This window comes from Juglans regia, chromosome 15 (genome assembly GCF_001411555.2).
Source record: "Juglans regia cultivar Chandler chromosome 15, Walnut 2.0, whole genome shotgun sequence".
In the NCBI taxonomy this organism is placed as follows: domain Eukaryota; kingdom Viridiplantae; phylum Streptophyta; class Magnoliopsida; order Fagales; family Juglandaceae; genus Juglans; species Juglans regia.
Window position 1 is genome coordinate 3629064 of NC_049915.1, and position 15568 is coordinate 3644631.

Here is a 15568-nt window from a genome sequence, read left to right on the forward strand (position 1 = left end):
AAGTCTATTCAAACACTGTTCGTTCGAACATGATCAAATATGGTTATTAATTCGAATCAAAATTTCATATTATTTAAATGGATGTGTCGGTTCGAACTGAGAAATACTCTATTCAAATACTTTTTTGAGACGAAATTGGTTCGTCTAAAAAAAAAATCTCGTTCAAACAGTTTCGACTGGTTCTACCCAATTTCATCCTTAAAAATGATTTTTTTAGATGAAAAATGTCTCTAAAAACCTTTCGAAACCGTCTTTTCGAGACAAAATAGAGACGAAATTTGTTTGTCTCCAAAAACAATTTGGGATGAAATTTTGATTTTTGGAGACAATTTTTTGTCTAAAAAAATCCAATCTTTTGTAGTGCACCATGCCACCCAAAAGGACAAACGAAATTGGTTTGTCTCAAAAAACCCAATCTATTGCCACCCAAATGAACTCATTACTCATTACTCATTGATTTATCAAGAACTATATATATTTTGAGTCCAACAATATTTCATGTCCATGTAGGCCTATACAGTACCGTCACCAGTAATGCATGTGTGGCTCACGAGTCGCCCCACTTTATTGGTTGCCTTTTGGTCACGGTGTGTGCTCAAATATTAATTGAGGCGCCACATTGCACGGCTGTCTCTCTCCTATCAAAACCTGGGGCAGATTTCTTGCGTTTTACTGATCTACTATATATGTACACTGCTAGTTGCAAATTTCCTTTTCTAAGTGAGAACGGTTACCGTTATAAAAAGATTGTACAAAAAAAAATTTATAATTTGATCATATGATTTTATATATTACGTTAGATTTATTTTATATTAAAAATAATTTTATAATTTAATGTAACATATTAAATTACATAAATATATAGGTTTAATTTATTTTTATATTGTTCTTTATATCTCATTTTTATTGTTTAGCACTACTGTAGTGTTTTTTTCTTTACCACATCGATGCTTGAGAGACTTTTCTTTGCATGCAAGTTTCTCATGCTCTTGTTAGATTACCTTGCCTTAGATGCCTTTTTTATCTGAAGTTTTTAGTGCCTTTTAAGTACTTTCAATCCTACTTTTAAGGAATTTAAAAGGTTTCTATAATGAGATAAAACATAAGATGTAATGAGTTGAGATAATTTATGAATAGTAATAAAATTATTAATTAAAATTAAATAAGATAAGATGAGATGAAATCATCTCACTTCTATATCTAAATGGATCCTAAATATTTATATGTGAGTCAATTTTTATAAAATTAAATTTATTTTTAATTAAATTACATTATTATATTTATTAATTAAATTTATTTTTTAAATTATACAAGAACACCGTGTTATAAGATTTTCACTTCTTCTAGGCACAGTCGCCGAACGCAAGCGGCGTGCAAACGGCTGACGTGGTATTACGCCACGTCAGCCGATTAAATTAAAAAAAAAAAAAAAAGAAATAAAGAAAACAGAACACTCTGATTTTTCGATGCATAGGGGCGCTTGCAACAAGCTTTTTCGAAATAATATATAGAAACATCTCCTTCCCCGCAATCTCTTCTTTCAGCGTCCGACTTCGTGCTCATAGCTTCGTACTCCCACTCATCGTCTCGTAGGACCCATATATATATATATATATATATATGTATGTTAAAGAAAAGAAAGGCTAGAAGCAGTCAAAACTTCCAATTCCAGTTCTCCAAAAAATCAGATAGCCAATAGATATCGTTTACTCCCCACCGTATTCTTCACCTCTCGGTCTTTGGTGTATATCTCCTGAACGACCTCCACCGAGGCCAGTTTGTTGTGTCCCTCCAGCACGGACTTCGTCTTTCTGCTCACCATTTCCCCTCACCGTACCTCTGGCATCTTCTCTGGAGACCGGGCTTTCGTTTCCTGCCATCTGATATTGTCTTGGTGGGGAGATCTCCTTTTCAGTAGATAGATACCTAGGCCAAGGGACGACCGATCGATTTCCTCTCCACGGCTTCATTCTCTCCCTCGTTCACGATCCAAATTAAGAACTTTTTTTCTTTTTCGAGTTTCAAATTCATTCTCTGCTCTGAGAGAAAAGAGACCGAGATTTTCTTGTACCCATTTTTCTCTGATGATAACCCATTATGTCTAACCAACTCATCCCTCGCCCGCAGTCGTCAAACCGCCGCCAACCGCTCCTAACGACCCAAGCCTTATCGAGGGGGTCCCGTCTCGCCGAGGTAGCGGGCGGTACCACCACTGAGTGCGCTGCCGTGTGCTGCTGCTGCCCATGCGGGCTCGTGAATTGATTGAGGGAAAAGAGAGGGTGGGAGGGAAATGCGGGGAACTGAGGAGACGAAAACCCAATCAAAAACAAAACGATTCGTTTTGTTTATGCCACGTAGGCCCCGCTTGCACGCCGCTTGCAACAAGCTTTTTTCTAAGATTTTTAATCAAATTGAAAAAGTAAAAAGAAAAAAAACATAATTAATTAGCAAAACAGTAATAAAGTATAAGGGTATCCGCTTATATTTTCATGAACTGTGTCGAACACGTGACTCGATTGATTCCAAATTAACACGATCGATCGTTGAGAATTAAGAGAGGAGGAGCGGAGAAGAGTGACTGACTGATGCATGTCCAGAATGAATGGCAATTGAAATGGGGTTCCTGACTAACCCACTTGGAGTAGTAATCTATAATGGAAACGTCCAATCTAAGCAGACCAAAAGAAAACAAATTAAAGACAGAAGGAAAAAAGTTACGTGGGGGCTCCGAAGCGAAAAACACCTGTCTCCATGGCCCCTACTGCTAATAGCGCGGGACTCACGGGGGCTGTTACTGCCACTGGGTCTCAGCGCGCTTTACCCCACCTCCTATCCCTTGTCCGCTAGCTAGTTAGCTTCTGGTCTCTATGCGTGATTACGTGACGATGCGTGCGTGCGTGCGTGCGTGCGAGTTGGAAACGGGAAAAGTGCGGTCGTCGTCGCCGCCAGACATAGCTGGTTGCAGAAGGGCGAAAGAGATCAAGCGCACTCGATTCATGTACACACGTGGTTTTCCTGAAACTGGTCACAGTTTTGCTTATCAGTCGTCTTTATCAGAACTTTTGCACTGTTTACCGTTGAAAATGGCAGTAGTACTACAACTACTACGCCTACAGACATACGGGCTTTCCTCTTTAAACTTACTCCTAAGTAACAGTTTCACTGCCATATATGTCATTCTACTGTGGTACAGAGACTCCAGACCTGATGTCATTATACGTTGCATCAATTCTTGTTTAGGTGCAATTAATTACATTCCATATTTTTTTGAAAATTGATATTAAATTTTTTTAAATATATCATTCAAAATTATTGTTAATGTATTTAAATTTTTTTAATATTTTAAATAGAAAAAAACAAACGCAACAACGGTATATAAATATTTTTGTATCCATGAGAAGGGATTCGAGTATTAATTCTCTTAGTGAAAAATCAAAATACTACCGATTAATCTAAAAGAACTTGGCTCATCAGCGGTACACCTGAGGAAACTTACAGTACCCTATTTTCTTTGTTAAATTAGGTATCCCATGATGCACTAATTATATATTATCAATTAATTTGGAATTATATATTAATCTCCATCATATGTAACACATCATGTATAACTTCTGATTATATACAATTGATGACATGGGTTAGGGCAAAATAGAAACGGGACCGATCGTCGTCGACACGGATTGGCCACTAGAGTTCGAAACCAATCGAAATTGACAAAGAATTGGTCAGCCGACAATATAAAATTAAGGAAATTGACGCCGACAAGTTTGGTTTCGATCTAAACCAAACTTAAATCGTTAAATTGGCTAATTATATATATATATGTATATATTATATTTTACGTATATAAAACGACGTTGTTTAACTTATTTAAGTGAAACGACGTCGTTTTAATTATAAGTTTTAATAAAACTTCTATTCTTCTTCTTCTTCCTTCTGCAACTGCAACTTCATTGCCCGCCACTTGCCTCCTCCTTCAAAGCGACATTGACGGCAAACCGACGAACCACACTGACACCAAAGATGCCGGTTTTCTCCTCCCTAATCGGCCAGTTTGGCAGGTTTTGAAGCTCTCTAGACACCGTCGATGTGGCGTAGGTTTTAGACCAAAATCGCACCAAATACGTCCAATTTTCAGCCCTAACAAGGGTTTACTTGAAGTATGTACATCACACTTTGGAGATAAATAATATATATAAGCCCAAAGCGCACTAGTCTCTCTCCAGACATTGTTGGTCTCGTGGGGTGATTTTATATAGTAGTTATATAAGTTAATTATATAATTTTCATCCAAGTACTATTGACCATATATATAATAAAATTATTTAATGTTCATTAACCATATGTAAAATGTTAAAGAGATTACTTAATTTTAATTTTAATAATTTAATTAATCTTTTGTATTAATTTTTTTGTCAAAAAAGAAAAATGAGGGAAAAAATATTCATGGACCGAATCGATTCCAATGGACCAATAGCTAACGGTCCAGTTTGGCAAAAATGATGGACTAAAATTTTCGATCCATGATCCCCTAGACTGATTACACCCCTAACTAAGACTGAAGTTCGAATTAGGGATCCTAAATACATCTATGACTATGACATTATGCTTTTGTTGCATATGCGCGTATGAAGTTATTTTTATTGGAGCCTTCATTTCACATGACGACATGCATTCCAAGTTTTTTCAGATTGCAACTCATATATTTGATTTGAAACAATATGTTATTAATTAAATAAAAACTGATGTAAGTTTTATAAAATACTTTATCTTTGGAGATGGCACATGCATGTCTTAATTTTTGATTGGCACCGAGTATTTGAGAAAATGTCCCAATTAATCTTGGGGTGCATAGACATTCGACAATGAATTTTTCGTAAGTGCACATTGAATAATTCAAGAGAATTTAATAGCTCAAGAAAAAAACCTCCCAATATGATGGACTTTAGAAATTGTTTGTACAAAAAAGAATTCAAATTTTAGAGTACTTGAAGGGAACCAAGGTGTTTACCACTCGAGCCAAGCTACGCTAGAGGTTGGCACATGCATGTTTTAATTGTTAAAAACTTCTTAACAAAAAGAAACTATAATATAAGAAGTTATATAAAATTTGAGATTAAAAAGTAAATATGTTTCACATTAAAGTAAAAAATAGGTAATTATATACATTCGATTTACTGTTTATTTCGATAATATATATAGTCGATGACCCTTTCTTCTCACATGGTTGTTATTGATGGTATTATGTTTCAGTTTTTTATCTATGGCTAATTTAGGAATAAATTGCATGAAATAAAGAAGACTAATATTTAAGTGGTCTGGCACTAAATTCTCTACAACTGCTCATATGGATTTTTCTGCAGGAAAAAAACAGTTTGAAGCTCACTGATTCTTCCATTCCCCCCATCTCCCATGCAATGAAGTCGACCCCTTCCCTTTCAGTCTCTACCGCCCTTACTCTATGCATGTCCCATGACCTTTAGTTTTATGTTCTCTCCACCTTTAACTTTATGTATACTCTTTACTTTATGATCGATCAACTCTGTCTTTCTCAAATCATTGCCTCCAACCTTCCACCCTAATATAATGGGCTTCAGCTTCAATCTTCAATCTTTCTTGGCCTTGCACAAGTCCTCATTTTCCCCACAACATATAACGGATGCGGTAACATTGAAAAGTCTAATGTGAAATCTTAGGCTGTGCTTGGTTAATGATCGTGATGATGAGAATATTTTATTATTATTTATAAATTATTTATTATTTATTATTATTAATTACTATTATTATTATTTTATTATCTTCTTACTATTATTTATAGATGATATTAAATTAAAATTAATCTCGTTTCAAATTTGACGTAAACTCAATAAAGAGAAGAAAGATAGAGACTGAATTTTGGGATTCCTTGATTGAATAACCATAATTTCGTCCATTCTACAGAATCCATATGACAGCTAGGAAACTTGCGTACCCTTCGGTTGAAATTTGTGGATTTCCACGAGCAAGAACATCAGATATACTACAAGAAAAATAGATTTTTGTGTTTATTTAATTGCGATGAAAAGATTATTTCTGATCAAAATAGATTCATTTTAACTATAAATAGTCATTTGTTAGAATTAATTGGTTACAAATAAACAGTTTTATTATAGTGATAGCTTTGTGCCCTATACCTAAAAGAAGTAAAAAGAAAAAAGAACAAAAGAAAAAAAAGCACTTAGACGCGTTAATTAAAAACTCTTTTTTGCCAGCATTAGTTAAAATTATAAAAATAAAATAAAAAAAATCGAAATTAGCCTGAAAAAAAAAGTAATACAAATGGTTTATAAGATATTATATTTTCAAATCAATATCATAAACAGTGTGCGGTAAGATTTTAAGCTGGGTCGCCTGGGTAGTGTGAGGCGGTCTCAAATGACTGAATATTAGTGAAAAATGATAAAAGAAAATATTAAATAATAATAAATAGTAACAAGATGTAGTGAAAAATAAATAAAAAATAATAATAAAATATTAAATACTCCACTACTCAAAAACAACGTCTTATAACCTCATATTATCCATTTACTATCTCATAATGTATTTAAAATTTTTATTCTTTTTATTTTTTTCTTTTAAGTACTTTTTTAATCTTTTTTATCTTTTATAAAATAATTTAAAAATATACAACTTCACCAATGATTATTTTTTTAACTATTAAATAAAAAAAATAATAAAAAAATAAAAAAAATAAAAAAATAATAAATAAGTGATAAGAGATAATAAGTTAAATTATCATTTAATCTTATTTAATTATTATAATTTTTAAAAATTTTTAAATTTGATATAATAAATAATTTAATTTTTTAAATTTTAAAAATAAAAATAATATTAAATATAATTTTAATAACATTTTATTTAACTTTTATCTTATTTTAATTCGGCTCAACTCGTTACATTTACGGTTCAATACTCGTTTAATATCGAAGAAAACGAAACGAGAAAGAAAGGACGAAGAGAAAAGTCTACAATCTATATATATATATTTCCCTTATCTCTCTAGCTTCTTTTGCTTTTTGTAATTTTCAAATATTTATTTTTCTTTGAGAAAGTCTTGTCCAGTATCCAGTTCTCACGCACCATCCGAGAAACGGAGCTGTCGCCGGCTCTCCGGCTATGCAAACTGCCGTGCTTCTTCCCCGCATCATGTCCTCTGACTTGTTCCCTCTGCTTCTTTAGTATGCCCAAATCCTGGTGCAACATCAATTCAAGGCTTCTCTGAACTAACACTTACTGCTAACTTTCATTCCTAATTAATTTTTCACGGGCATGACTTTATGTCCTTTCTGTGTAAGTGACAGACTACAGGGAACCCAAATCATGGTTGCTTGCTTTGGCTATCCACTGCTTGCTATCCTAATTATCTAGGGTTTACTTTTTAGGGTTTTAGGACCATTTTCTTTGCTTCTTACAATACTTACACTGGTTTTTTTCATCTGGGTTGACTGAGGAATGGAGGAATATAACAATCATCTTAATGAGAATTCAGCTCAAAGGGGTAATTTCTTGTACGCTTCACCAGTTCTTGCAGCGCGTTCTTCTGGTTATGGGAGAACAAGCGATGGATCAAACGTGAGCAGTGATCAGCAGACCCAGATGCATATCAACACCTTTCCTCTTCAATCCGGCGGAGAGTGTTATCAATCAGAAGTACACCCAATTGTGAAGACCGAAAACAGCGGTTCCCATCATTTACAGACATTCCATTACCATCTGATGAGGGGGCACCAAGCTGGAGTTCAGCAACAACAAGAAGGCCGGAATGAGAACTCCAGTACTGATGTTGAGGCTATTAAAGCCAAAATCTTCGCCCACCCTCAGTACTCTAATCTCTTGGAAGCTTACATGGATTGCCAAAAGGTTTTTATCCTCCACATATTTAGTAGAAGATGAACTTTCTGTAGGAAAATACGTAGAAGATTGACCGTCTTTCTCTGATCTCTTGGTGCTTTATAAATAGGTCGGCGCTCCGCCTGAAATGGTGGCCCGGCTCTCAGCTGCTCGCGAGGAGTTTGAGTCGCGGCAACGATCTTCAGTGTCTTCCAGATCAGAGACTGGAAAGGACCCAGAACTCGATCAGTTCATGGTGATTCCTTTACACTTCATTAATTAATTGGCTCAATAATTTCTCTTTGTTCATTTAGTTTGGAAAAACAGTTCTCTTTGTCTCTCTTGCGGTCACTCACCCAATATCTGAAAACATTTGAGATGGGTAATCAGGAAGCCTATTATGACATGCTGGTGAAATATCGGGACGAACTAAGCAGACCTATTCAAGAAGCAATGGATTTCATGCGTAGGATCGAAACTCAGCTTAACATGCTTTGCAATGGCGCCGTGCGGATCTTTCCCTCTGGTATTCTTCCATATATATATATAATATATATAATATCTATATATATATATATTATATCCCAGGAAATTAGATATATCGACGTATTCTGTGCATACAGGTAGCTTTTCCTACTACTCTATTTACTGCAGAATCGTCTTCCCAGAGGGAAATGACTCAGTAGGGGTCACTTCTTGTCGACCATACGGAACTTTGACCAGATTACACGTTCCAGTACTGAGGGGGTCAAGACCCACGAAAGAGAAAGAAATGGACAATTACCTTGTTGCGATCGAGTTGCTTAGCAAAACCCTAATCACGAGAGGGATCTGTTTTGGGCATTTTATACACCTAGGAAAATCCACATAAAATCGCAAAAAAAAGAAGAAAAATCGACATAAAGGATGAAAGACAAAGCGCAATTGTATGGTAGTATAAACAATGAACCACGAACATGTGCATCTGAAATGGGTTAGCTTTACAGAGTCTTTATGTCATCATGTATCGCGACAAATTATTCTTTTTAGAGTTTGATACCGAAATCTAGGCTAGCTCTTATCTTTCTTCATCCGCTAAGTAAATCTGACTCGTACTGATCTGTAGGTCTACGTGATAAACGAACATCTCGAGATCGTTCTTGTTGTCATTTCCATGATTCTGTATTTTATTTTTTTTCATTTATACTAACCCCAAAAGGAAAATAAGCATAGGATTCTGTTCAATTCACTGCTACCCTTGTGTAGCTTGTACATCTTGTCAGAAAATATAATTTTTTACTGATGTCGATGGATTACATATTTATATTTAATTCTTTTTCGCCCATCCACAAATCCAGGATTTTTTTTTCTTTCTTTGCCCAGATTAATCATATTAATTAAGGGGGATAAATGATTACTCCCACCATTATTGTTAGTATTTTAATGTTGTTTTTGCTTTTCATTATTGTTGGACTGTGCATGGTGTTGTATTTTTGTCGGGTGTTAGCTTATGAGGAATGAACCCGGTGGTATCACTACAAAAAAAGGGCAATTTGCCGGCATTTATATTAATGGCGTTTATGTAAATGCCGGTAAAAATAGTGATTTGCTGACGAATTGTTTATGCGTCGATAATTAGCGGCGCGTATGCCTTTACGCCAGTACTTAAATATATATTTGCCAGCATTTGCATAAACGCCGGCACCTTAGAGTTGATTTGGCGGCATTTATATTACCGACGGTTATAGATATGCCGGGACAATAGCCTTTTATCGACGTTTCATAGTCTTGTCCTTACTCTTACTGATTGTTTCATGCATGCATTCTGCGAAAGCATGCCACCACTACCATGGGTTTCATCTTGATTGGTTGATTTGTTTTGTTTGTTCCTATTTTCTTTTCCAAATTTAGTTCCATTTGATTTGGCAAACAAATTATGTTTTCTGTGATGGTTTGATTACCCCAAGGAAAAGATGTTTTTGGTCCCTAGTCCTAATCGAAGTTGCCACACTAGTCCTAATCTATTCTAAGACGCTTGCTTGCTTACATCCGAATGGTTTTGGTACATGGATCATCCTTAGACGGCAGCTATTGTAAATTGAGATTCTATGTTGGTGGGCATGATCACAGTTTCAGCTCACATATTTTAGAAGTATAAATGTATATATCTATTGAGAGGATGATCAATGGCTTCCTGAATCATCCTAATTATTACTTCTTGAGGACTTGTAAAAGATTGTTGAAATTGATCACGATGCTTAATATTTTCACAAACTTGGTAATGTGTTAGGCAAATGCATGTTATATTCCTCCCAAGAAAGTGCATGCTAATTTGAAGGTCAAGAAACTAGCTCAATCAGCATTTGTTTTTAGCAAGTGGTAGAACTTGCCTGACTTACAAGTGCTCACCTATATCAAAAGAAAGTGCTACTAATTAGTCTATAAAATAAAATATTAGTACTACTAGTCTATAATGATAATAATAATTCCAAAGGCTAGTTCCATTTTTTGGCGTTTTCATCTCTATTTCTGGTTGTCGCCAAAGCATCATGTATATCAGTTTTAACTTTTTACTCGATTAATTTTTGTACCCTTATTATTTTTGGCTTCTCTTTTTCTCCCGGTGCGTTAGTTGGTCGTCTTTTTTATTTATAATATAATTTTACACATAACTAGTATACGTACTGACGAGTCAGTTATGGTGAAGATTTTAAAATTTTACATTTGAAATTCGAATTAAAAAAAGAAAAAATTGATAAAATGGGGGGGATACCCAATACGTATAATATTGTACATATATATAGCACCACTCTGATAAATTAAAGTACTTGACTTATAAATGTTTGTTATTGTTTTTATTTGTACTCCATTGCCCACTTTGGATCTTGTAACTTCGATCTGGATTTCCCAAGTTATATTGTGTAGAAAAACTCAAGTTTCGAGGTTGTGATTTCAATATTTTTGGTAGTATTGAGGTCGAGAATGCCATGTCTTCTAGGGGAATGTGGTTCGTTTCAAAGCGTCATTAATATGGGTGCTATCCGCCCTATATAGGCGGTTAGCCACCCCTCCTGCACCCCATTCCCACCCTAGGTGGCTAAATTTGATCCTCACACTCCGTCCCTACCTATATTTCTAACCATCATGTCCGCTTGCTGGGCAAGTGGATGGAGGACAACACCTTTTTACCACCCCTTCCAACAACTGATTCTTCATAAAAATTGAAATACATTAGAAAAGTTGCACAAGATCGCAATAATATAAAAATCAACAAGAAACTTCATATTTGTGCATAGATCTTCAAATTTTTGCGTAGAAACATAGATCTGCACTCATGATCGTGATCCACGGTGGCCCACGGTCATGATTGTGGCTCATAAACCCCATGGACCCATGGTCGCGACCATGGGTCATAAAACTTGTAGATCATAGTCCGTAGGCTGTCGGTCATAAAGCTTGCGGATGCATGATCTTTAAGTTACAGATCTACGGCAATGATTGTGCTCTTGGGTTGTGCTTGGCCATGGGTGGAGAAGAAGTAGTAGGCTGAGAGGAGAAAAAGAAGAAGAGAAGAGGAGGAGAAAGACGATGAAGTATAGTTGGTTAACCGTGAGAGGTGTCGGCATGAGTGGAAGAGTGAAGAGAAGATAACGGAGAGAAGAGAGGACGGTGGGTGGAGGAGAAAATGATAGGAGAGAGAAAAAGAAGTATATTTATAAAGAAATGCTTTAGCCACAAAGAAATCACTTAAAATAAACTTACAAACTGACGTGATTTGATGTGGAACGTTAGATTGTAAATCTATTTTTATTATAAAATAGATGTAGCGTACAACATCAAGCCAAGTCAGTTTGTGGGTTTATATATATAATGTAGGCGGTTGAAATTCCAGGCACCCACCAGGCCTTGACCCCGTCTGCACATGTATTTTTTAGTTAGAATCCCGTTTGCACACGTGTTGGGGGCCGTCCCCTAACGGGATGTGCAGATTGGAGGGATGGGCTGGGTTTGGGGGCCTGCCGCCCACCCCTAATCATTGATTCAGTTTCCAAGTTCATATGGTAATTGCTAGTGAATAACAGGTTGGATACAATTTTTTTTTTTTAACTAAGGTTGGATACAATTTTAAAAGAACGGCTGGCCGTCTTGTGTCATATATAGTTTGATTGACACAAGACAATACTTCAGTGTTGTTCAATAACGGATGTTAGGCATTGTGAGGGGAAGAAATGGAAGTATGGTGCCCTTCAAAAGTAGCGTTCTAGTAATGGGATTAATGATTAATGCTGAAGACTGAAGTCTTCTAAATAGGCATCATCTATCAAACCGAACGTTGTAGGTTTTTTCCTTTTTCATTGGATTGTTTGAGATTCTCAAAATCATCTATTTTAATTAGCTTAGTGGCACCAAAAGGACAGCTTGGCATACACTCAGAATTAAAGAGTTTGCCAATGGGCTATAGCCCAAGTGGCACTTCCACTGCTACGGCTCGATTTTGTTATGGATGGTTTCCGTACTGTCCAATATCTCAATGATATTATCATCTTGATTTGGTGATATTAAATGAAAACTGACATTATTTTCGTAATCATTATCCTCTTATGTGGTATTAAATAATAATTTGATGCCACATTGAGAGGATAATGGTTAAAAATGATGCATAACACTTCTTGTGAACATATACTACTAATGTTTATGTTTGATGTAATTTGTTAGATCTTGAAAAATCGTGTAAAATTAAGATACATATGGAATTTTTTCCAAATGGAGGAGATTCATACTTGTGTGATCTTCTTTCTTTAATGAAGTATTTCTTGCTGTAATTATGTTAAATGGATTACTTGGAGCAAAGAAACATTACCTGCCTTACGATTAAAGAATTAGGTATATGCACAATATTCCCATTAATGTAACTATTTGCAAATTGATATTGTTAAAATTATGTGAAATATTATTGAGGTTGAGTACTTAAATTGCAGTACTGGAAAACAATTTCTCCCATTGTTATTGAGGTTGATCTTTTTATTTTCTTTTTCATTTTTAAAAGGAGAAAATTACTTAGCAGAATGGTTCCTCCCATTGTTCTTTGTTCTTTTATTTTTATCATGTGCATGGATTTTTGTATTCATCAACTGCAGAAAATATTATGAACATGCGATACATTATATATGCCAATCCTCTAGGACTAACTATGAAATGAAAAAAAAAAATGGTGGATTATCATTGCATGAAATAATTTAACTTTCCAGTTTTTACATTTCCATGTGACAGATCAAGAGAAGTGTGAAGGTATGGGCTCATCCGAAGAGGATCAAGATAATAGTGCTGGAGAAACAGAAGTTCCTGAGATTGATCCACGTGCTGAAGACCGTGAACTTAAGAATCACCTATTGAGGAAGTATAGTGGTTACTTAAGCAGCCTCAAGCAAGAGCTTTCCAAGAAAAAGAAGAAAGGAAAACTACCCAAAGATGCCAGACAAAAGCTGCTTAGTTGGTGGGAGTTGCACTACAAATGGCCTTACCCTTCGGTATGCATAATCCTGGCCTTAAAAAATGAATAGTTTTTCAGCACCCGATGCAAGAAATTGCATTCTTTATTCTAGATCTTGTCACTCATATCTGCCGATGTCATGAAACATTTCAAGCAACTATATATAAATTGCATGACAGTATGTTTTTTTTTTTCTCTATTATAAACGCGCAGGAGACAGAGAAGGTAGCATTGGCTGAATCAACTGGTTTGGACCAGAAGCAAATAAATAATTGGTTCATAAACCAGAGAAAACGGCACTGGAAACCTTCTGAAGATATGCAGTTTATGGTAATGGATGGGCTACATCCACAAAATGCTGCTCTCTACATGGATAGTCACTACTTGGGTGATGGCCATTACCGTTTAGGACAATGAGTCCTAAAATCATTTGCATATATAGTAATTATCGACGTTGAGAACTGTCTTATAATAATGCAGTCTGAATTAATTAAGACATCAGTATAATTTGTTAAAGCTAAGTCGTACCAGAGTTGAGCAATGTTCTGATATTTTTTATGAGGGATTCCATCACTGCACTGCAATTTAGTGAAAGCTATAGTCCGTATGCATGCGGTGGTGATGACATTCAAGCTGAGCTGCAGAGATGTCATGTCATTGTGCCAATTTACATCATTCTGGGACGTTTTGAATTGTTTTGTGTGTCCGATATCATCGAGGATCCGGAGCTCTCTCTTGTATTTTAATTTGCTGTGTGCTTCTAGTTATTATAGCATATATATGTGAGGAGATCATGATAATTGCTGGGAGAAACATTTTATTTAGTTTTTACTTTTTAGCATCGATGATCTGTACTACTTCAAACATTTTCGAATCTGTAACAGCAACTACTTAATTGCTGGTAAGTGTATATAGTAAGAAGAAACTGAATATGATGTTAATGAGGGTGTAATATTATAATTTATCCGGTTTTTCCAGTCCCTTAGTGCTTTTTTGGCTTGCAACTAGGAATCTTCAAGTAGACCCGTAGCTTGTGCATGTGTTGCTTTGCTTTGTGCTTCTTGTACGCAGGGGGTTTTATCTCCCCTCCCAGGGCACATTTCATATGTATTAAACTTACGTTACAAGATAAGTAAGGGGTGCAAGATCCTTATAAACTTGGGACGGGCAGTCATGTGTGTGACCATCGGCTCTTTTTTTTTTTTAAAAAAAAAGAGGGAGGGTGGGGGATTCTTATAAACAGCCCATCACAATTAACACAGCACCAAAAGAGAAGATTATTTAAAAAAAAAAAAGGTTATGAGATCGGTCAAATGATCCCTGCCCCATCCCCAATATATCAGGGGGGAGCCGCCAATTGCGGATTTTGTGCAATTCAACTTGTGGACTGTGTTTTCTTGGCATGGAGCCGTAGCGATTGGGATGCAACTTAACTCGGAGGAAAAGACAGAAAACTGGAGTAAACACGTAAGACTTGGGCAAGTGGAAGCGAGTCGGTGGTCAACAATAGAGAGGGAATTGAAAGTCCGGATCTAGGAGGGTTTCAGTCTAGGTTTGGTAGGATTTGCTCAAGTTTTTTGTACGCAGGGGTTGACAAGATTTATAATTTGCAAACTTATCTACGTCTTCTTAGTCTCTTTTTTCTATTTTTTTTTTAAAAAAAAAAAATGATATTTACGGTCGTATAGTGTACAAGCGCTACGCAATTCTTTTAAAAAATGAGTAAATGTAAAATCCAGATTAAAAAAAATTAATTTTTTTAATAATAAACTCCATTTATTTTTAAAAAGCTAAAATCTTCGCACACCATAGAACTCACTCCTATTTTTTTTTATTTTTTATTATTATTATTAAGGAAGAAATTAAGAAAATAGTAGTTAAATTACAAATCACTAAGAAGGTAAATGGAACTTCTTTGATTGGTTTCCTTTTATTTTCAGGTCGTGGCTAAATGACATTGTAAGCATCTAATATTCTACAATATTCACATACCAGTTATAAACTACAGTATTTATAAAAGGGTTGCGCAGAATTTGTACATTCGAGACTTATTTATGGTATTCCTCTTTTATTCAATTATTGTTACTCTAATAATTATTAGGTAGGGTTTGGATAGAATAAGTCGTTTGAATTTGAAGATGAGTTGAAATGAATTGAGATTGATTGTGAATAGTAATAAGATGAGTTATGAATAGTAATAAGATTTGTGAGTTAAAGTTGTTGAATAAT

At 35.3% G+C, this 15568-nt stretch overlaps 1 protein-coding gene across 1 annotated transcript; it reads left to right on the forward strand.

The window, feature by feature from the left end:
- Positions 1 to 7065: 7065 nt before the first annotated feature.
- On the forward strand, positions 7066 to 13837 carry LOC109008843 (homeobox protein knotted-1-like 2). The gene is made up of 5 exons (XM_018989075.2): positions 7066 to 7899; positions 8000 to 8125; positions 8260 to 8395; positions 13120 to 13376; positions 13553 to 13837. The coding sequence occupies exons 1-5, from the start codon at positions 7492 to 7494 to the stop codon at positions 13754 to 13756; spliced, it is 1131 nt and encodes a 376-aa protein (XP_018844620.1). The 5' UTR covers positions 7066 to 7491; the 3' UTR covers positions 13757 to 13837.
- Positions 13838 to 15568: the final 1731 nt, after the last annotated feature.